This window comes from Phoenix dactylifera, chromosome 13 (genome assembly GCF_009389715.1).
Source record: "Phoenix dactylifera cultivar Barhee BC4 chromosome 13, palm_55x_up_171113_PBpolish2nd_filt_p, whole genome shotgun sequence".
Lineage (NCBI taxonomy): Eukaryota > Viridiplantae > Streptophyta > Magnoliopsida > Arecales > Arecaceae > Phoenix > Phoenix dactylifera.
In genome coordinates this window covers 4,196,524-4,219,768 of record NC_052404.1, presented here as the reverse complement: position 1 = coordinate 4,219,768, position 23,245 = coordinate 4,196,524, and the positions used below count along the sequence as shown (strand labels likewise).

Below are 23,245 nucleotides of genomic sequence, written 5' to 3'. Positions count from 1 at the left end.
ATATACAATTAAAAGCCCATATTTAAGAAGCCAAGTTTCTATCAATGGAAGCCCATATGTAGCATGTATAACGAAACAAATGTTGTATTTGGGTATTGAAGATGATTAATAATATGTATCAATTCAATTATCCTCTTAGGTAGAATGTTTTAAAAAAAAACAAGGATGAGACTTTTGAAGAACGGTTGAAAAAAATCCTCTTACTCTTTAGTTCCAGGAACTCCAATGATAGTCTCACTAACTTTACTGCTTGAGAGATTAGATTAAATAATTTAAATTCCATATTGTAAATATATTATAGAGAATGGATTTATGCATGATTTAATAAGTAAATAGTATAATCTAGTTAGATCTTATGATCCAAGGTGCAGTGTAATCCAGATTATAGATCTTATGATCCTAATTAATCTCAATCTAAGGATGAGATCTAGATTGTTTAGGGCCGTTTCGATCTGGATCATAATCCTAAGATTTCAACAGCAATGTCTAGCTTACAATGCACTTGTGAGGCTTGAGGTTTATAATGTGTACCTTTTCTCTTCTTTATTATATTTTTGGATTTATTTTTATAAATGCCCTTGTCCAAGTATTTAGCTTTCTCTGTGTTATGCTTTGTAGCAACTTGCAAATGGTTCAGGTTGTCCAGTGACTCAACCCAGTTCTGACATAAATAAGCTCGACTTAACACTTGATTAAGTAGCCCCATGGGTTGAACCTGGGTATGAAGGCTGACATATTTTAGATATAGGGCTTGGTCTGGATTGCATTCTTTTGTGAAAATCCTAGCCTAATACTTTCTTGGTATTTTTTGGGTCTAGGGCAGGTCAGTAATTGACTGGCCTAATAAAGTGCTTTTCCCTTCATATCCGGTATCCCCTTCACAGAAACTGTTCAACTATGCTTCATCCTCCTCTGTTTTTTATACAGTTTTAGGACCAAAATAGAAAAAATACTGGAGATTTTTCAGACCTATATTGGTCTCATAATCTCTTTATAACTGGCACACAGTAACAGAAAAAGAGGCAGTTGGAGAGGTTAAAGAGAATATTAGTGGGTGCATATAGGAGGGGAATAAGTTGAGAGAACAGAGAGAAACAACTTAGAAAACCTCAACAAAGCGAGGCAATTCTTTCAAAATTGCCCATACATCATGCATATTTCATCAATCCTTGTTTCTAATACCAAAAGAGACTCCCAGCTTACCTGTAACAAGAGTTGGACATGTCTGGTGCTCGTGCCCATGGAGCTTCACTTTGTGCAGTGGCACCCCAATCATTTCCATTATCCATAGAGAATATGAATTTAGGACTGATAATTTTCAAGTCCATAAACTCCTAAATAACTTGAACTCTGTTGTAGATTTTTTCTGTTTCCAAGCACAAGATAACTGAATAATTTCCTAATATTTTGTACTTCAATGGAATCTTAAGTAGAAAGACATTTTAAAACACAATTGCAATGACTTAAAACCTCATTTCCAAAATTAAATTTCCTACTTCCATGAAATTTTAGGTAGAAGGGCATTTTAAAACACAACTGCAATGACTTAAAACCTTTCGCAAAACAATCCAATTCTTAAATACAACTTTAGACAATAATTCTGTGCATTTTAGGACTCAAAACCCACTAGATATGTAGCCCTGAAATTTTAAGGCGCATTCGAAGAGCATATTAACTGAAAATAAAAACAAAAAAAATGCTCAACTCATTTTCTGGCTTATTCTGTATGTCTGTAATAAACTCAAAGCAATTTCTGTACCTTCTTTTTTACCAATGAAATTGTGTTCTTTTTCCATTTCCATGACAACCATGTAAATTAACAGCATCAGTGCATCTGTAGGTTGTTTATTCAGCTGTTTCAATATCATCCCTTTCATGTGGCACATGTTTTTGCTATTTTATTGGATGAATCCTCTTCTGGGTTTCACAACTCTCTCTTGTTTCTTCAGTACGCTTGAGAGCTCCAAAGTGGTTGAAACGTCCAACAGGTGTATCTTTTGGTTTTGGAGGCAAGCTTGTTTCATTCCAACCAAGTCCTTCAGCACCAGGAACTCCATCTAGTGGTTCTGAGGTAATGCAACACTCTTGCTATTTCTTTCCTCTGTTTCTCTATCTTGTATATTATAATCTACCTTTTGTTTCAGGTTTACGTGCATAATTTGGTTACTGAACATAGTTTGGTGAGCCGCTCAACTGAATTTGAAGCTGCAATTCAAAATGGGGAAAAAACTTCACTACGAGCTTTATGCGATAAGAAATCACAAGATTCTGTGTATGTGATATCTGTGAAGTAATACACTTCTGAAGACATATTAGACTATCATTCATCAATTGATTTTTAATTTTGTTCAACAGATCTGAAGATGACAAAGAAACTTGGGGCTTCTTGAAAGTTATGTTTGAGGAAGAGGGAACAGCTCGGACAAAGTTACTTGCTCATCTTGGTTTCAGTGTACCAGATGATAGAAGTGAAAATGCACCTGATGATCTTGGAAAAAAGTTAACAAATGCACTTGATTTTGATGATGGTGCATTGGCTGAAGGTGGAGAAGGCAGTGCATTCCCTACTGATGATGGAGAAGACTTCTTTAATAATCTTCAACCTTCCATTGATAGCTCAATCTCTGAAGACAGCAATGTGCCTAATGGAAAGCAAATGCAGAAAGAACCGCAAGAACATGTGGAGACTACTGATCCATCAATTGATGATAACATTCAACGTGCTTTGGTTGTTGGAGACTATAAGGGAGCAGTTTTGCAGTGCATTGGAGCAAATAGGATGGCAGATGCACTGGTTATTGCACATGTTGGGGGTCCTTCATTGTGGGAAAGCACCCGTGATCGGTATCTTAAGAACAGCATCTCACCTTATTTAAAGGTTTGCCTGTTTGTGTTCTCTTTACTTATAATTCTGATATTGTCTTGAATCCAGTTAAAGTTTCTGTCTGGTGCATTAGAATGGGTTCTTATGGGCTGCATTTCTTAGATTTATTTTGTTTGGATGGGACATAATAGCGTCTCATACATCCTGATGTTGATTTTATTGACTCAGGTTGTCTTGGCAATGGTGAGTAATGATCTCATGGGCCTTGTTAGTACCAGACCACTTAATTCGTGGAGGGAAACACTTGCTATTCTTTGCACGGTAAGTTTTCTGATTTTTCATTTAATGTTATGAAATAAACTAACACAAGCTTCTGGAATTCTTGGTGGTACATTTTGGTGTGAGTAAAAATACAGAATTTTGTATAGAATGGCTTCCTTCATTCAGCAAAATGGAAATTTAGAGTATAGTTTTTACTGGTCAGAGATCTAAGTCTTAAAGACAATCAACCTAGTTCAATTTATCTATAGATAATAATATCTAGCTGTTGTGCATGCATTTTCCAGCCCGTAGTAGCTGGAATCTTCTACTAGGATAAAGCACCTACTTCGGAATCTTCCAGAATCTTGAACAAACACCAGTTTCCTAATCACTTCTTTAATAAGCGTATTTCTTAAAATATCTACTTCTCTGTACCTGTACCTTCACCAGCTTCCCCCACTCCCAATTCTGGCAACTAAGTTCCAACTAGTTTAAAGGTGCATTCTTCACTACTAGTGATGTATGTTAATCTGGTAAATCTAAAAACATGTCATCATTTATGTGCTATTCTTTTTATATTTCTAGTCTTCCGTGGTGGCTTGGTCTGCTCTTAAGTAAATTAGAAAATCAATCTCTACTATTGAGGATAATGATTTTTATCTTACCAACCGAACTTTTGAAGTGTACCTTAGATTCTGCCTTTTGTGGATCCTTCACATATTTGGCTTCTACATTGCAAACAATACTTCATAGGTGTTTGTTTGGTATGTTGTGTTGCTAGCCTTAAAGTTTAGGAAAGTATGACCCCTCAAATTGCATATTCATAACTTATTCTCTGATGGATTCAACAAAACTGGCTCAATGCGAATCATGAGTCATGATAATGCCAATGATTTAAGTGCTGCTGGCAGAAGGCATGCCAGCCCATGGCTAGCATGTGTCAAAGCAAAAGGAGAACGAGGAATTATCTTCGTTAGGCTAAGGATCCAAATTCAATCACAAACATCATGATCAACTTGTGGTCAACCGCAAAATGGCCTTTGCTACTGTTTCCCCTTGTTCACATAGATCATGTGCCAATGCTGCTTTGATACTATTTGTAATGATCTAGGACCTCACCCAAATAAGCTAGGCAAAAGGTATTACTGAGTTCCTTGGCTCTGTATTAGTACCCAAGATCTCCCCAGTACACAGCCAATATTGGAACTAAACACATGCCAGCATGGGCTCTCACATGCCATTTGCCAGCACAAGCTGGCAGCTACTAGATTTTAAAAACTTGCATCAAACTAATTTCATAGTTTCAAAAGGCCCGTCTTATGGAGACCATTTATTTTTCCTTTCCGATATGGTGTCTCTGTTTACCAATCTCTTTAGTCGATATTGCTCAAGGCTTGTTAATGCATGGAAAGTTGAGTCCAGCTGGTCATTGCTTGTCTTAGGCTGCTGAAGAACCAAACTATTCATGAAGAGTACCAGCTTGGCTTGATAATGAGATTGCCTGAGCTCATTCAAGTAAGAAACAAGCCAAGCTTGAGCGTCATCTAAAGCTCACCTTATAACTGAGTCAAGCCCGAATACTTTGGGCCCATCTTGTTTGTAGCCCAAGTTTCTTTCTCTTATATTAGTCTTGGAAAAGGCAAGAAAGTGTCCTAGTTGTTTCAGTGCTATGTGCGGACTCCTCCTGTACTGCCTCGCATTTGAGATATATGTATGTTTATACATACTGCCCTTTTTTTTATATCTATACCACTTGAGTTGCGTAAATCAATAAAAGTAATGAAATGATATTGAGCAGTTTTATTTATCTAGTTTTCACAATATATGTACTGTCTGTTTTGATCCATGGTTGGGAAGTGTACACAGATTACTTATATTTTGGTACACATGTTTCAGACGTGTGTAGAACATGATGCCATTCTCTTTCTACCAGATAATCATAACTAGAATATTTTAATAACATGTCAGTTCACATTGTGTTTTTGATTCACCTTTTCTAATTGGAGCAGTGAAAGAATGGGAAATTTAAGAAGAAAATAATTGAGCCATGAAAATTGTTTTAGATTAGGGGAGAGACCTCCAATTAGGTACCAGAAGCAGAGCAAGGCAATATAGATAAAAGAAAGAAAAATGTTTTGGGACTGCAATGTGATTGCTTTTAAAATAAATAATGAAAATAAGTAATGAAGTGGGAAGGAGGAGGGGCTGTAAGGGATGAAAAGAAAGGAACGAGGGAAAAGGAAAATAGCAAGGAAAAGGAAATACTTGGGTCTTTGTAGCCTGTATATGAAATAAATAATAAAGAAACAAATAAGAAAGAGTTTAAAAGAGTTGAATTAAATAGAATCAGAAAGATGAAGCATAAGTGGAAGAAGAGGAAAATTCAGAAGTAAGAATGAAATAATAAATGATTTACCTGGTTTTGGGACTGTAGCAGCAGATATTAAGCAGCTTCCTTTTTTCCTACTATTTGGTGAATTCTATGGGGCTAGTGGAAAACTGTTTGGCATATTTTTATTGTACAGATAAGTGGCTGCCTGTGCTCGAGGTAGTGTTCAAGTGGCCAGGCACCTATATGACCAATAGGCCATAGATTCGTTACTAGGAGGTTTTCTTGTTTTATCTTCCTAGATGGTGTGAGAGGGGCTGGCCTATGCATCTAGATGGACTTCATACACTGACAACACTGAATGGTAGATCACATTTACATAAAATCACCTTATTGGGTCATGCTTATAATTATGGTGAAATTTACGTCGAGACCGGATGCCTGCCTAATTTGAGACTTGTTACTCATTAAATGTGAATCATTGTTTTTGGGTTTAATTTACTTCCTCTGATCATGAGTTGTTCTATGTCTTGATTGTGCAACAGTTTGCACAGAAGGAGGAATGGACAGTCCTGTGTGACACTCTTGCTTCAAGACTTATGACTGTTGGAAATACGCTTGCAGCAACTCTATGTTACATTTGTGCTGGAAATATAGACAAAACTGTGGAAATTTGGTCACGCAGCCTCAAGTCTGAATGTGAAGGGAGGGCTTATGTTGACCTTCTTCAGGTGATTTTCTATCATCGTAACCTAAGTGTCATCTATTATCATGACATAACCAGCAGAATAATATTTTTTTTTTTTGCTTTAAATAGGATCTTATGGAAAAGATTATAGTCCTTGCCCTCGCAAGTGGGCAGAAGCAATTCAGTGCATCTTTGTCTAAGTTAGTGGAGAACTATGCTGAATTACTTGCCAGCCAAGGGCTTCTTACAACTGCAGTGGAGTATCTAAAATTGTTGGGATCTGAGGATTCTTCTCATGAACTTGCTATCTTGCGGGATCGAATAGCTCTCTCTGCTGAAGGTGGTAAAACATAAATTAGATAACTTTTGTCCAGTGTCTGATTCGTATGCTTATTTTGTAGGTTTAATTGACTAGAGTTTTCTGTATTGAACAAACTGTACTTTCCACAAAATCTCTATATCCATCTGATAAAAATTTATGAATAATCATAGTTGCATTATTTTGTTGATAATGGAATATGTGGGCTGTGATATCCTTTGGCTGTTACAATGGAGCAATATAGATACCCAAAATTCGTGGAATGCATGATTTGTCTCATCTTCTTGCTTGCGTCTTCATGATGCAATTTGGCAAGCAAAATGCTGTGACCAGTGTGGCAGCTACCATACAATAGCCAGGGGACAACATTGGTGTTTGTCCTCAGAAGAATGACTTTGCTAGTTTAGAAATTTAGTTATCTACCTTTTGTTTTATGTGTGTTCTTTTATATGCCTTTTTCTTCCCATTGAGATATAATGGCAATAGGGAAATTCTTTTATACATCAACATCTACTCTACCTGTCAACGGAATGCTCTTTCAGACTAGTTGCCTCAGAATATCTCTATTCATCATAATAATTGTACCTTAACTAGCTTCTACTTTAGTCTAGTTGCTCTGACCAACCAATATCTTGCACTGAATATCATCCGTGCGACTTGCTTCCAACCTACAGAATTTGCATGGAATGCAAAGCTAGTGGGAGTATGTAATGCATAAAGAATATGAGGCATAACTTGAGTGTCTTTGGGCATGGTTGATGTGCATTATTTTGATGTTCCTAGGAGAATATTCTAATAATTTACCATTGGTTTTGCTATATAAATTAAAAATGATATAAAGCTTTTGAGCAAGTTGGGTTAGAATTTATATAGGCATTCCTAGTGTCAGTGTGATGAATTTATGAACCTAATAAAAAAATATGACCATTAATTTTCTCCGTACTATTTTTGGTGGATATATTATGAGCCCTTCTCCACTAATCTTCCTATCAGGGGCTACCTGTTGTAATTTTAAACTTTTCCAATTATTAGCATGACTCTGCCTCCAGCCTTTCTTCTTCCCTTGGCTCTAAAATAGATCTGTGCACCTGTCCTTCCTATGGCCTCCATAGTTATTCATTGTGCATTCCCGTACCGTTTTAATTGGTTCTTGATTACTTTGTTCTTAATCTGGCTCCTAAATTGTTTCCCTATTTTATGCTTCCTAGTTTTACCACATATCCATCTTTGCATTTTTCATCACCTGTCCATCTTTGCATTTTCATTTTTTCATGTTAATCTTGTTTTCTAGGTATTATTTTTTGTCTTATTTTTTCGAACATATGGTTTTTGCCTTGTTCGATGCTCTTATTCTTTTTTTGTTAGTGTTCCTGAAATTACCAAGGCATTTGTAGAACTGTTCCTTTAGTTGTCAAGGTGTCATCTAGTCACATAATATCTGGAAAAACCACTCCATTCATTAAAATCTATGATATTATATTTATCCTTTTGCACCTCTTTGTTCTTTTGTAGAATGAATCAAAGAATATGAAAATAATCATACTGTATGTGCCCCCATCTGCAAAGGCTTTCCTCCCGTATTCCCGATTTGGCATTTAACTTTGTCCTTAAGTCATTAATCATCTTATATCATTTGATAATAGCATACACCATGTTATTTCTTTTTCATTATGCAAAGACATATGGATTTGTGCTTACCACTGGTTTAAGCTCATCATGACTATAAACTCAATAATGTTGCCACTTGCCCCAACTACTTATGATGCTGGTCGCTGTCCCAACATACTTATCCTTAAAAAGATCACTTGATCATTTGTGGAGAAAGATACATTTATTTAAGATAAAATAAGAATATTTGAATTATTATTTTAGTAGCAATCTTCTACCTAGGTTTTGTGCTTGCCAAGGATTCATGTCTGGGTGGGGCATCCTGCATGATGCCAGGATGGGGCATCATTCTGAGTGTTGGGAAGGGATTGTCCCACTATCATCCTAGCATCCTTTGTGGCATGTCTCGGGACATCTAATTGGTGCTTTCTTCAAAATCTTACTTACCCCATGCAACAATGTAAGCATAAATATTTCTAATGCCTTGTAATCTTGGCCGACAAAGAAATACTGAAAACATAAGATGAGTATGATGAACTCAAAGTTTGCTGATATGAATATTTGTCCAATCTAGAAGGACAAGGTAAAGAATGAATGCATTAGAGAGAAAGATTTGTATTGAACGTTTGCTGATATCAATATTTGTCCAAGCTAGGAAGGACAAGGCAAAGAATGAATGCATTAAAGAAAGTGAAATTTGTGCTGAACATTAGATCTCATGAGACAACAAGGCCTACCTAAGATATAATGTTAGGCAATAGAAAAACTCCATGCTCATGAAACAAGTGCAACAAGCCTTAGAAGTTAGAACTATGGTAAACTAGGAAGGAGCTTTCATTCATATGGCTCGTAGTTAAATGTTACTACAAATGGTTTTTGTTCTTTTTTCCCTTTACTTTTTGAAAAGAATTATTGAATAAGCATGGGTCTTTTGTTTCCCATATTTATCAGATGAATGTGTGGTAAAATTGAAATGGATAACAAGAGGAAATAGAAGGGTTCTACTAGTTAAGTGCATAGTGGGGGATAACTGATTGATATGGTATGAACATGTGTCATTAATATTTGAGGAGGGCCCCCAAAGCAGTGGCTCTTCAGTTTGTCTATTCATCGATTTGTGTCACTGGGTCAGAAAAGGGAAGGAAAGACCTCAAGTGATGTTGTTGGAAGTTGCAAAGATTGGAAAAGTTTGCAATGAAATTGGCTTTGATGCTGGATTGACATGATCGGTGAAAAATCATGTTTAAAGCCAACCCTAAATGTTGTGATAAGGCCTCATGATAAAGATTGGGTAAATATATTAATAGTATTATCCCTAGGTTTCATTCCTTTTCTGTCAGAAAGAAGGCTCAAAAGAGTTTCTTTTTATTTTTTTTGCAAATTATAGGCGTTCAACACAGACCTCTGCATTATTCAAAGTATATGGATTTTGCATTTACGCACCTATTTTATGTAGATTGAATGGAGCAAATTGGGTCAGGAAAGGGAAGGGTAGACCTCAAGTAAAATTGTTGGAAATTGTGAGGATTTGGAAAGCTTGCAATGAAATTGGCTGTGGCATGGATTGAAATGATTGGTGACAAAGCATATCTAAACCCAACATATATGTAGGGATAAGGCCCTAGTATTAAGAGCAAAATCCCCTTTTTCCTCACGTTTCAGTCAAAAAGAACACATAAATGTTATTTTTCCCACATAATTGGCTATTTACATAGGCCTCTATATATTTCGAAGTATATGGATTTATGGATTTTGCATGTGTAGCATGGCTGTTTTATGTAGTTTGGATGGAACGGAACAAAATGAAGTCATAAGGTTAGAGCCATTTTAGGTGCCTATCTTTGGTTCACTATGAGACTGCTGGAAATTGGCTTAGATTCATGAATGTATAGGCTTCCTACCCTTTTGTACATTCACTTCCTCCCCTCTTGCCCGTTTCCCAACACACACACATGCACACAAACCACAACAAAAAGGAGGAGAAAGCAAAATCTCTATCCCTTTCTCCTACTTGAGTCCCTGCATTATTAATTTTCACATCAACGGGAAAGCAAGTTTTCATCTAGGCACAATTCAGAGTTAAATTAAGCTTATGACATTTTATCTAAGCCTATGAGTTTCTTGATTTGGGTAGGGTGGCCAACTAGGGCTTCAATCTGTTATATGAATATCCTAATATCTTTCTAGTTCAAAAGTCAGTATATATTTTGTTTATAGGAAGCTTTTATAAGCATTTTCCTCATTTGTGCAACTCCACAGGAAACGAAACCTGGCAGCATTTGGTTGACTTGGTATCCTACTGACTACACAGCATATGAAAATAAGGAAATTATGTTTATTTAATAATAAATTTTGACTTTTGAGGGTGATGGTCACCATGTAGCATGATGTCATAAAAATTTACTTGCTGTTTTGCATTTTAGAGGTCTATTTTACTTGTCATCCTTGCAAAAGTAATGTATTCTATTACTATTTAGTCTATTTAATCTTTTCCCTCTTGTGTCACTTTCTGCAGTTTGATATTCGAAGAATATTGAGGAACTCTTTTTCATGATAAAAAGTATTTAAATAAGTTAACCTAAAGAAAGGCCAGAAAATTTTTTCCAAGCTGTATGAATTTTGTTTACATGAGGTGGAGTCTTTAGGCCGGCTAGCCCAAACAGTAGCAATATAAGCTATACTGCCTACAAATCCTCTTGGACTTCATAAATCTTTTTCCTCTATAAAGTTGGCAAAAGGGAATCACCGTGACTTGGCAAGAATTTTGTGGAAGCCATCTTTATGGGTTTAAGATGTCTAATTGGTCCGTTGATAGATATTGCAGAAAGTGTAGAAGCATTTAAAGCATAACAATTGAGCCTTTGAGTGGAAATGATTGGGACCAATTGAAAGTTAGCATATTAACAGCATATTTGTTTGTTAATTTCTGATTATTTTTTAAACTTTTAAATTGACTGAGAGTCATTTTCAATATCTATGTGGCAATTGTTATGATTTGAGTTTTGTAGAAGAAAGAAAAGAGCCATTTGTTCATTCTAATTGTTATATCTTAGGAAGTTTTTGATATATAACACGGGGAAAACATAGCTGCTTTTGAATTGTATATGATTCAAGAACTTACTGCTTTTATTTTTTAAGTTAGTTTCTGCAAAATGGTAATTTCAAGTTTAAATAGATTTTCTCGTGATTGAGGTTAAGCCCATGCATGCTTATTTAATTTCTAGAGTTGGACGAGGACTCTTGAGATCAAAGCTAGTGATAGTTTGAGGTTGTAACAGACCTAGAAATGCATACGGAAACCCTGCACACAATTGCATTTTAGCTTGGTGTTACAAATTTGCATCATTATTTAGTGATCGTGGGATCTAGCTTCTGCTAGCAGGGAAAACTAAATAAATATGAGTTACTCTCAACTCCCTTCCTTTGATAGGTATATCTTTAAAGGATCTAGGTTTTAAAGAATATGTTAGTTGATCTGATCAACTTATGAATTTGTCCAGCATAAGTTCTACATAGGATCATATCCACCAAGCTATTGGTCTATTATAATTTGTAACTTGGGTTCACAGGTTTGAAATACGAAAACAGCCTCTCTGCATACACGGGTAAGGCTGTGCACATGTAACCTTCCCTAGACCCAACAGTGGTGGGAGCCTCCTACATTGGGACATCCCTTTTTTAATGATACAACACATTAGCTCACTTAAGCATGCAAATAATCTTAATATGAATGAAAGACATGCAAACTGAATAAACTTTTTTAATGATACAACAACACATTAGCTCACTTAAGCATGCAAATAATCTTAATATGAATGAAAGACATGCAAACTGAATAGGGATGAAAGGCCACATGCCTTTGTGATGCGGCTACTGAAAATTTTGTTGGCATTAACCCCATTTATAGATCATTTAATCATGCAAATAATTTCAGTTTGAATGAAAGGCATGTAATCTCATTGGGAATGAAAGGCCAGATGCCTTTGTGATGGTCCTCCGCCAAGGAAAATTTTGTTGGCAGAGTGGATAGTGAAGGGAGACTTTTGAAGTTGGGTGGGGTTGCAGAAATTCTTCCGAATTATAGCTGTGAAAAATTTAAGGAAAGTGACATTCTTTCATTCTTCTATAGTCTATACAATGCTTATAATCTTGTGTTAGGTGCAAAGGATCATAGTGTTTACTGTGATGCCAGTTCTTTCCCAAATCATAATATTTTCTTTATGTTTTTTTTATATTTTGTAAGTGTGATTAATTTCTAACAGTTCACTCTGTTTTCATCATTTCAAAAATAATATAGCGTCTCTGTTGGGATCCAATTACTCTGATAGTAGAGTGTGCATAGGTGCTTTTCAGAACCTCCACCACTTTCCAGTATGCATTCTTTGAACACTTTTATCCTCCCTTTAGTTCTACCTCTTATTTGCTTGAGATACATGCTGTCTGTGTATTACTATGGATCATTCTCATGTGAAAATAATTAGAAAGTTGCTGATTTTCCATGCAATATGCACACATCAGTTTTCCCATGCAATAAAACATTATGAAAGATGATAAATTTTAAAGGAGCTTGCACTGTTTTTTTCCGAGTTATAATAAACAGACATGGTGAAGTATGTTGATGTTGATGCTTTTCTTTTGCAGAGAGAGAAGCACCGAAAAGTTCACCTTATGAAACCAGTGTGCCACATGCTGGATCTACGTATGGAACTGACCAGTCTGGCTTGAATGTTGTTGACTACTCTCAACAATATTATCAGGTTTTTCTTTTATATATATTTTTTATTATTTTTAATTAATTTTTCATTCAGTTATAGTACAGTTTCATCTTTTACACACTGGTGTGTCTTTCTTGTGTTCTAAATTAGGATAAATCACAATCCCAGCCGCTGCAGAGCGTCCCTGCCAGTCCATATGGTGAAGGCTATCAACCATCGTCTGGCTCTTATGGAGGATATCAACCTGTGCAATACAAAACACAGTTCCCTGAGTACAGCAATCCCGTGTCATTTCAGCCAGCACAGCCAACCCAGATGTTTCTTCCATCACAGACACCCCAGGTTCCACAGGTCATTTATTTTAATTTAATTGAATTTTCCCTTTTTTTCTGAATGAATTGTAAAGATAGAAGTTTTCCTTTGTTGCTTTTATAATTGGTTTACCGTGCATATTAACTAATTGAGACAGGATCCTAACGGATAAGGGTTTCAGATCCATGATCTTTGGCGAAGAATGTACGAAAACCATAGAGTTTATAAATAATTGCTTTGCTTGCTGCTGAGAACTAAAAGGATAGATTTCAGTTTTCATCATAAAGAAAGTGACCATAGGGACTTGCTAGGGTTTGTTATCGGGAGTTTGGATTTTGTGTTAAGAAGCAATAGTGAAACTAAACGCTCACTGAGTAATTTTAAATAAAAATATATTTTGAATAATTTTTTTAAGACCGTATCTGAGGTAATCTAATTCAAGAGGGTACAATCAAAGGATCTAAAAGATCATTTGGTTTGAGAATTAAGCTAGGGTTTGTGGGCATCTTAGTAAATTATTAGAGAGAGAATGTGGGCTAATTGTAGAGATCATATCAGTTTGGCTCAGATCTGATTTACAGTGTAATAAAGCGTTAATAAAAGAGGACAGCTGATGAGATTAATAGGGGGGAGAAATAAGAATAAGTAAAAGAGGAGAGAGGAAAATATCCTGTTCCACTGGATTTCTATCTCAGAATTACTCACAAGGATTCAAGTCCCTGTGGGGTTTCTGGCGAGGTTTTATAATGCAGCACCATCCCATCATTATGTCCCAACATCTTTTTCGGTGTCCCCATCCTGATGGTCGGGGAGAGGTAGGGTGGTGGCATGTCTTATTCCATGGAAAACCCAGGAAGGCCCCATCCTATGGGATTAGAATCGTTAATCACTTAGAATACTAAAATTTGTAGATGTATGTGAAATCCTATTTAGTGAGGATCGAAACTTGTGGAAAACAATATGTTGCAGTTCTAAGGACATGGAACTTAGCTATTATAATCATTAGATTTTGATAGTGTAGTTTGACCTAAAAATGAACTTTTAACCAACTTCAAATCCTATTGCAAGAAAAAAAAAATATTTACCTTCTCTTATAAATATTTGGATCCCAAACTAAAAAGAAACAATTCTAAGACTTGTTCAGCTCTCCAGATTTAATCTAAAACTAAATCCCAAAATATGATTGAGAGGATGTTTGGAGCAAGGTTCACAATCTTGGTTTCGGGCCCTATACTAGTACCCTGTTGGTACAGTGTCGATACACTTGGTACAAGCCGGCACTCGATATGCCCCTCGTACCGAGTATTGGTCCACTACTAGTATGGCAAGATACTCCCAATAGGAGCTGTTATGCACCAATATTGCAAACTAGTTTGGAGCCTTGTAGGTGAGATCCAGCTGCAGCCGAAGCTGCATGCAAGTGACCTACAGAAGGTTGGATCTCACCTCTTTGGAAGAGATATAGGAAAAGATGATGGGGAGAGAAGCAAGAAGGAGAGATAGGGAAGGCAAAAGAGAAGAGGGGTAAGGAGAGGTGGAGGGGGCACCTACAAAAAGAAGATAGAGGGGTCCAGCATTGGCAAGGGGTGGTGGAGAATGGTGGCTGGCACCAACATTGGGGGTGTTTGGGGTGCGGAAGAGGGTAGTGGTGGCTGAGGGTGGACAGGAGGGGGGAATCGATGATCCGGTGTCAGCAAGGGGCGAGGCAGGGTGTGTGAGGGGGTACAAGTGGAGGACAAGGGAAAGGAAAGGGGGAGCAGTGATCTGGCATCAGCAAGGGGAGGGGCAGAAGAAGGGGAAGGAGAGAAGCGGTAGCTCAATGCTAACGGGGGAGGAGCAAGGTGCGGGAAGGGGTAGAATTGAAGGAGAGTGGAGGAGAGGTGAGCAGTTGGTGAGGGGGCATTGGGGGGGGGGGGATGTGCAGAAGTTGGAGGGCATGGAGCAGTTTGGGTTGGGGTGCATGACTTGGGGCTGTGGGTGTCTTGTAGCCAAATTGGCTGAGGGGTGAGGCTTGCCCACCCTGCAGCTGGCCTGCAACGAGCCAAACAATCCTTAAAAATGAAGCTATAACTATTTTCGCTATAACTTTTTTCCTCACTATCGCTGATATACATTTCCTTCTTGGTACTTTATGAGTTTCTGGTTTAAATTTGCTATTTCCATACAGTCAGTACAATTTTCTTTCTCTTAGTTTAAAGTTGCATTGAAACAGCTTTATGCTGCTAGATTTAATCGATTGATAATAGGTCTTGTTCAAACCTCACACGTCTTGTAAGTCTCTTATGGAGCCAACGTCATTTGTTGTATTAATTACGTGCCAGTAGGAAACCTGGCCCATAATCTGACATCCTGAACAGACACTTAATTTGACCTCCCTCTTCAAGTCTTCTCAGAGTAGCTATATATATATATATATATATATATATATATATATATATATAATTATATATATATATATGTATGTATATATATATATGTATATATATGGTTGGGCCAGAGGGCATGTCTTTTTCTTCCTAGAATCTTTACAGAATGAGACAGAGGTCAATTTGATGATCTGTGAATGGTCCTTTCCTTTCAAAGATTTGATGATTGTTAAAATCCAAAATGTCTTTCAATAAATGTCGAACCATAATCATGCCCGTGTGGAGGCTTACTGATTGTTACACAAGCTCTATACATTCAACTTTTTTTGCTTTCTTTTCCGTAGCGTATTTCACTTCTAAGTTTATTACTTGTCTTTTGTACGGATGTCTATACCTTCCAAGGTTCTGTCCCTAATTAAATATGATGATAGGACCTCATTGAATTAAGAGCAGCGCTAGAAAAGTTCTCAACAAATGAAATGAATCCTAATTCAGTATGTACCATTTAGAAGCTTTCCAAACTTGCTACTATATTAATGCACGCTAATGAAATGTTGATTTTCACTTGCATCCTTTTAAAATATGTTTTAGTTTTGGATAAGAATTGTTAAATGTTTTGTTCACCATTACTTATGTAAGTACTTTGCTATTGTAGTCATAATAATCCATCTGTTATACCAGTCTATTTGCCTTTAACAATTTTGTCTGATAACAGCCAAATTTTGCCCCACCTCCTGCTGCATCACAGCCTGCAGTGAGGCCCTTCGTTCCTGCAACCCCACCCACCCTTAGAAACGTGGATCAATACCAGCAGCCTAGCTTGGGTTCTCAGCTGTACCCGGTCTGTATGCTATATATCCTTGGAACTTCACTGCGGAAAGATATTTACGTTTTCTAACTAATTAATGCTTTTGTTTTTTTTTTTTCATGTTTGTGACAGGGAGTAGCTAATCCTACATATCGATCTGGATCACCATTACCCACTTCTCATGGTCTTGGTGCATCTCAACTGGGATCGGTTACTGATCTCAAATTTCTGGCAGCTGTGGCACCTACCCCTGCACCTAGGGGTTTTATTCCAGTTTCCAATCCAAGTTTTGTTCGGAGTTCAAGCATCAGCCCTGCGCAACCTTCTAGTCCAAGCTACTCATCACAAGTGCAGCCAATTGCTGCCCCTCCAGCTCCTCCTCCTACAGTGCTAACAGTGGATACTTCAAATGTGCCTGGTAATTTCAATACATGCATGCCCAAAATCAATGGCACTACTATTTATCTGAAAATATCAGCTCTGCATCTCTCACACTTCTGGTTCATACATATAATGGCCTGGAAAATGTATATCTCATATTCACGTGTCTGGCTTAGCTAACTTTGCCTTGTTGTACCTATGTAGCCAGGCCTGTCAAAACATGGCTTAAAAAAATGATGTTGATATTAGTCCAGTTACCCTTAGAGCCATATTTGACTCGTCAAGCCATATTTTGGAGACGTTGGACTGTGTCAGACCAATGCTTTTACTTCCTTTCCCTGTTGTAACTCTGGAATGTCTAAATATCCTGACCAGAAATTGAGCTTCGCATGCTTATAAAAGCAGTGTGGGAAACATGTACTACCTCCATGTGCCAAAAATTTGAATTTAAGATTAAAGTTCATTTGAATCTATATGTTGGCCAGCTGCAAGTCAGAGCACTTAACTTGAAACTGGTAAAGAAGAAGCATTTAGGTCGTTTTACCCAAAACAGTGGTATTTTGGGTGAAACGGCAATATTGGGAAACATGTTTTTGCCCCAGGTGCCTGAACCATGCCGAGATGGTCCACGCCTGTTTCAGTAATCAGATCATTTCAGCCACTTGAAAATCTGAAACATTCAATTCTTTTGAAGCACTTTTTATTAGTTACGTATAAATCATGATCAATGATTTTTTGCAATAGGAATCGAAAATGAGTTTATTTTGATAAAATTACATTCGGTATTCAAGTATCATATCAAGGATAAAGAAACTGTGTTTCTCGTCACTCACGATATCTCAAATTCATAGAACTCATAATTCACAAATGCATCATGCACAAACAAACATACATGCATATTTTTGTACATACATGCATATGTATGCATTGTAAGAAATGGTTTTTTGTAATTCAAATTATTTCTTTAACCATGAGAGGTAGTGCTTGTTGCGTCTGTCTTAAAGTGATTCAACAACATTTGGATTTTCTTCTGAATATCCAGTTTGTCTATAGGTATGGATAGTTTCTGCTGACTATTAGAGTTTTTTCTTGTGATCCCTACTTTTCATTTTTGTATACTACAAATTTGAATGCAAGAAGGAGCCAGCGTTACTTTTTTTTTTCCTTCCCAATAATTTAGTAATTGATTTTATATTGTTCGCATCGAGAGCCTATTATCACTGAGCAGCATAGAGGCAAGTAATAATTTCGAGTGAAACAAATGAACATTATTGGAACCTGCATCAAATTGTTTGTACATGATAATATTGGTCTACTTTTTCTATCTTCTTTGTTGTCACTCTTGTTTTACCAATGCTTTTGGACGTTTCTGTTTCTCCAGGGTAAGGTAATTGTGGGGATTTGTGTCAGTATACGTTCATAGATATGGGCCATCAGTTCTAAGTCTAGAACGCATCTCAGTTATGGACTTGTATATGCAGTGCTAACGTGCATTTGCTTGTGGACTTACAGCTGAGCTGAGGCCTGTTATCACAACGTTGACCAGACTCTACCATGAGTCGTCAGAAGCTCTTGGAGGATCTCGTGCAAATCCATCTAAAAAGCGAGAAATTGAGGACAACTCGAGGAAAATTGGAGCTTTGTTTGCAAAGCTCAATACTGGGGATGTATCTCCAAATGCTGCATCTAAACTTGGTCAACTCTGCCAAGCGTTGGATGGTGGGGACTATGCTGGTGCATTGCACATCCAGGTACACTGATTTGTTACAAAAGTTACTGCTGTAAAACATTAATCACGGTATCAGATTTTTTTAAAAACATATAATTACAAAAAAGAAATCTTAAGTGGACAATTTTGTAGTTAGAGTAATTATACACCTATACGTCATTATTTCACATTTGTTGCTTGCGCTATTCTGCAGCTATGAGAGCTTTTTGTTTCTGTGCCACTAACCCACATGATTATATAATAGTTTCTGCTGAAGAATAATAGTGATATTTATTTGACTCCTAATTATAAGGTCACCGGCAACTGGCGTTTCTTTACGACTTTTCAGAACTATTTTGTGGACCGCATATCTAGCTTCTCTTCTTAAGAGTATAGAATTCCCATCTTATAACAAAGCGAGCATTGGTAAACCCTCTCCTTTTTTGTTTTCTTATGTCTGGCAGTTTGGTCAAGATCCTGTTGCATGTTTGATTTTTTGGTTTGTCTTTCGAAATTTTTCCAAAAACATTTTAAAACTCACTGTGCTTTTTGAAGTTAGATTACCTTATAGGGGTGACAGTGGATCGGATAACATCCGTCCGGATCCTTTTTCGTATCTAAATCTATTCGTATATGGATATAATCGTAGAAATTTGAGCATCTGACTAATATTCGTATTCGTTTTTATATCCGTCAAAGAAAAATGAATATAGATACGGATAGACAATTATCAAATCTGTATCCGAATATCCAATTTTATTTGTAATCCAATTTAATTTTATATTAGTACTTATATTTTTTTTGTAAAAATAAATGCTCATGTTAAATATTAACATGCTATTAACTTGATTTATCATCTACTTAGTAATATCTTTAATTCTATAGCTATAAAATTTAATTATGTGATTTGTATTTGTATTTATATCTATACTTTCGGTATCCGATTTGTATCCGTCTCTATTTAAAACAAATATGGATATGAATTTTTATGTCTGACTAACATCCGTATCTATATCTGAATTCGTCAAATAAAATAAATATAGATATAAATATGCTAGTATCTGATCCGTATCCGATTTGTTTTTAATCTTATTACCTTCTGGTAACCTATTTTACTGTTTAACCCATTAATTAGGCTTGCTAGTCCTTGTAGTTCATTAGCTTTCCTGGATGCTTCATTCAACTAATATTAAATTTGTCAGGTTCTTCTGACAACAAGTGACTGGGACGAGTGCAACTTCTGGCTTGCAGCACTGAAGCGAATGATAAAGACAAGGCAGAGCGTGAGAGTGTAAGGTGTACCTTGGGGCGGCATTCTTTCGCCAGAGCTAGTCCATGTACACATGACATGCCTTTTTTTTTTTTAGTCAAATTTTTTTATAAGTTCTGGTGTCATTTATAAATCTTTAATAACCTGTCCTCTCCTATGCACCTTAACAGGAGCATTGAAGGTCCCTTGCCATAAAAGATTAGCAATTTTGAGTGAATCAGACCTCTTGGGCCGCTGATTGTTTACAATTTTTGTTGTAAGATGATTGTTTGTTCATTTTGTTTCTAACTTTGGTTTTGCTTTGTGGTCCAAAGTCTTGACACTTAAGCTGTTGTTATTTTAGCTTACAAAGACAAGACAAAACAAAAAAAAAGAATTTTAGGACCTCATCTATTATCTCCCCCCAGATCTCTGTATATTTAGAAAGATAATGCATCAAGGTCATTTTAAACTTTGTCTGAGAAGTGTATGATCAAATCTCCCACGGCAGTTCACCTTGGTGGAATTCTTCCTGCAAAATTCCATCAAAATTTGATTGAAGCATACGATGTTTAGTTGGTTCCATTTGTTGCATTGCAGCTCCATGGTGGATAAAGTTATATCAGGATGGTCATTTGGGCATTGTGTGGTTCTGCATTCGTGCACAAAAAAAAAAAAAGACGTTACAGGGCAATTTGTTGGGCTACGCTTACAAGGCAAAGCGCAAGGGAAATCCATTCTAAACCCATTCTTATAGATAATTATAAGAATGTATTAATTAAAATGGAGATTTGATTATTTGATCAATTTCGTACATCTTATTAGGGACGTCAAAGCCAGGGTGTCCCCTAACCTGGATGAAGACTTGTTGGAGAGTTACTCGTCTGCCCATCCAAATCTTGGTCGCGGCTGGGTCCTGGTAGAATCGGAGCTAGATTGGGTTTGAGTTAGATTGATTACAATTTGGATTGGATCGAATATCTTCGGAGTTATCTCATTTGGAAAGCTTAATTTCCTCCTTATCCTCAGAACCATCCACTAGTGAATCAATCTGAAGTGTAGTTCATTAGCTTTGAAAGAAAGGGATAAGAAGGTAGTAAAACTATGTACCTTATGTCAGCTGAATTCGTTGGATCTAAACCGGTGCCAAGCCTGAGTCCATCTGGGTTTACAAAACTCAAGACTTATGTCCTAACATAATATATGATCAAGTCATCTCGGATCCTGATTGGGTGATATGTGGGCTAGAAAAATTACATGGATTTTTTTCTTTTATTTTTTTGAGCCCTTCGTCCTGTTAGAAGATCCAGCATTGTGGAGAAGCATTTAATTCCTGTTCAACAAAAAATGTATTTAATTCCCTTCCATATTTTCTTCTAAGGCCTGCAGGTCCTTATGGTTTGCTTGGTTGTTTGAAAAGCTGCAGTAAAGTGAAAGAAAAGGAAAATATTTTCCAAGGAAATGAAGATATTTAGTCAGATTTGGAAAACTCATTGTTATATTATTTTAATTACCGTACCTATCAGATGGCTGGAAAACTCTGACTTTTTCGAAGGCTTTGTTTTTCCCAGATCTTTTTCAAGCAACTGAACATATCCTTAACACCATTAAAATTAAAAAAAAAATGCCGTGCCCTAATATAAATTAGGTAAACATTGAAGCCCCTAATCTCAACTATGGAGGGAAAGGATAGATGAGGTTATGATCATTTGTTAATTTTCTTTTTAAAAAAATTACATCCGTGTTGAATTTACATCGACAGTATCCCAACCATCCAACAAATCACGTATCAGCCTGCAGTACTTGTATGGCGACAAATAGAAACAAAAGAAACAACAAAAAGACAGTGTTTTCTTATAGAGACCGGGGACATATTTGATTGCGAGAAGTTGGATTTTGGAATAAAAATAAAAATATGTGATTTTCACTCTTGCTGTTCGGTTGGAGAAAGTCCCATCCTCATTCCTATTCTCTGGAGGAATGAGGGTTGCTCGGATCTCCCAAAACCAACCCTACTCTTCCTTCATTATTCAAATTCTATTCCACCTAGTTTATTTAAAAAATAATTTTTTAAAAATCTCTCTCTCTATTTAATTGATTTTTCAAAAAACTAATTTTTGAGTCAGCTGAATCTAATCAAGAATCAAATATTTCATATGGTCATTCCGATTTTCATCCTAATCTATTCCGATTCTGACCATACACCAACTGTACCCCTAATACCATTTCAAAAGTACAAAGATCTCCATAAAAAATGGAAGCAAACAGCTACGACGTCATAGCCGATATCAAACTAACCAAGCTTTACAACATAAAAGAAATTCATGGAAAGCATCCATTCCTCCCGGATATACACTCAACTCGCCACTCAAAGATTGTCGACTCCTCTAACTACCACGTAGCCTATGATTTTAGAGCAGTGCCATCACTTAATAGTAGACAGGTAAGCCACTGCATGTATCTTCATCCTCCGATATCAACTTCGATGGCCCCCAGTCTCAGCCTCGTTGCTCATTAGCTCACACCTCGTCTACCAACCTTCCATTTCATACTTCTCTTTTAAGAGCATTCTTTTTCTTGGGGTGCAGGCCATTCAACTATGAGCGTCGGAATTCACTTGGTCCATAAGAAGCACAATGGCGGCTAGCCCGATGCTTGTCCGACCTAGCTCGACCCCATGGACAACCACATCTCCTTTTAGGTTAGATAGGATCAATCAGTTTGTAACAACAGACACTAACAAAGGTTAGCCGGAAGTTGTTATTAGTTTGAGTTCCAAATATTCAAGATTTATATGGTCTATAACCAATGTCGAACTAAATATATGCTAGCACGAATTTTTGTACAATCGAATCAATCAATAATTCTCCAGTAGCTTAACATCGAACTTTTGCAGCGTTAGGATACGACGGCGATGGAGGAGAGATTGAAGAGGACGAAGATGAGGTACACACAATCGACCGGCTCTTCGTCAATGATCCAGACGGGCTTATGATTTAGATTTGCCACTGCGAGAACCTGGAGCTCGTCCCTGTCGGATCCCTTGGCCGGGTACAGCTAACTCACAATCGCTGCTGTTGCTGGAAATTGGACCCGGGGGCAATCTTCGGTTGAGGGAGAGGGAGCGGCGAGTCACCACGGCGGGGTGGCGACCGGTCGGCGGGCGGCGTCCTCTGTCTGGTGTGATCGGAAAGAAGGAGCAGTTGGTCCTCGTGGCGAGGCGGCGATCCGTCAGCTGGCGGCGTCCTCCGTCTGGGTGCCTGCACACGAACCGGTGGCCGGGTTTTCCGGCGCCGGCCCTCCGACGCTCAAGTCAGGGAGGGGGCAAATAGTGTAAAAAGAGAGATAAACAGTGTCTGTAGAGTGCATCCATCTTCCGACCCCCTCCTGAGAGGCCAAGGCTCCCTTTTATAGGCGGGGGTCGGTTTACCTGCGATGTAACAGGGCGAAGCCGTAGTACGGCTCGGCATGTTGTTCAGGTCGGCGCACGGTCAGGCGAATTATTGCACTGATGTCGGCGGTGAGGGCGTCGTACAACCCGAACTAACACGCTACCAGGCGAATTATTGCATTGGTGTCGGAGGTATGGCCGAGATCAGAGACTTATCATAGTCGACTAGACTCTGCTGGGCTAATTTGTCGTGGAGAGCTGAGAGTCCGTAGATGACAGGAGCCAT

The 23,245-nt window shown here is 37.4% G+C and overlaps 1 protein-coding gene across 2 annotated transcripts in view; it reads left to right on the top strand.

Moving 5' to 3' along the window:
* LOC103701661 (protein transport protein SEC31 homolog B-like) overlaps positions 1–20,053 on the top strand; it is a 29,818-nt gene extending 9,765 nt beyond the window's left edge. Inside the window, exons 11-23 of one of the 2 annotated variants that reach the window (XM_008783810.4) lie at positions 1,950–2,071; positions 2,145–2,272; positions 2,356–2,878; positions 3,053–3,145; positions 5,960–6,145; positions 6,232–6,442; positions 12,671–12,786; positions 12,895–13,095; positions 16,138–16,263; positions 16,363–16,648; positions 18,124–18,362; positions 19,522–19,656; positions 19,760–20,053. In XM_008783810.4, the coding sequence (XP_008782032.2) occupies positions 1,950–2,071; positions 2,145–2,272; positions 2,356–2,878; positions 3,053–3,145; positions 5,960–6,145; positions 6,232–6,442; positions 12,671–12,786; positions 12,895–13,095; positions 16,138–16,263; positions 16,363–16,648; positions 18,124–18,362; positions 19,522–19,614 (2,324 nt within the window). In that variant the 3' untranslated portion in view covers positions 19,615–19,656; positions 19,760–20,053. Of the gene's footprint in view, positions 1–1,949; positions 2,072–2,144; positions 2,273–2,355; positions 2,879–3,052; positions 3,146–5,959; positions 6,146–6,231; positions 6,443–12,670; positions 12,787–12,894; positions 13,096–16,137; positions 16,264–16,362; positions 16,649–18,123; positions 18,363–19,521 lie in introns of both variants that reach the window. The other variant, XM_039132826.1, reaches the window with a different exon arrangement.
* Positions 20,054–23,245: the final 3,192 nt, after the last annotated feature.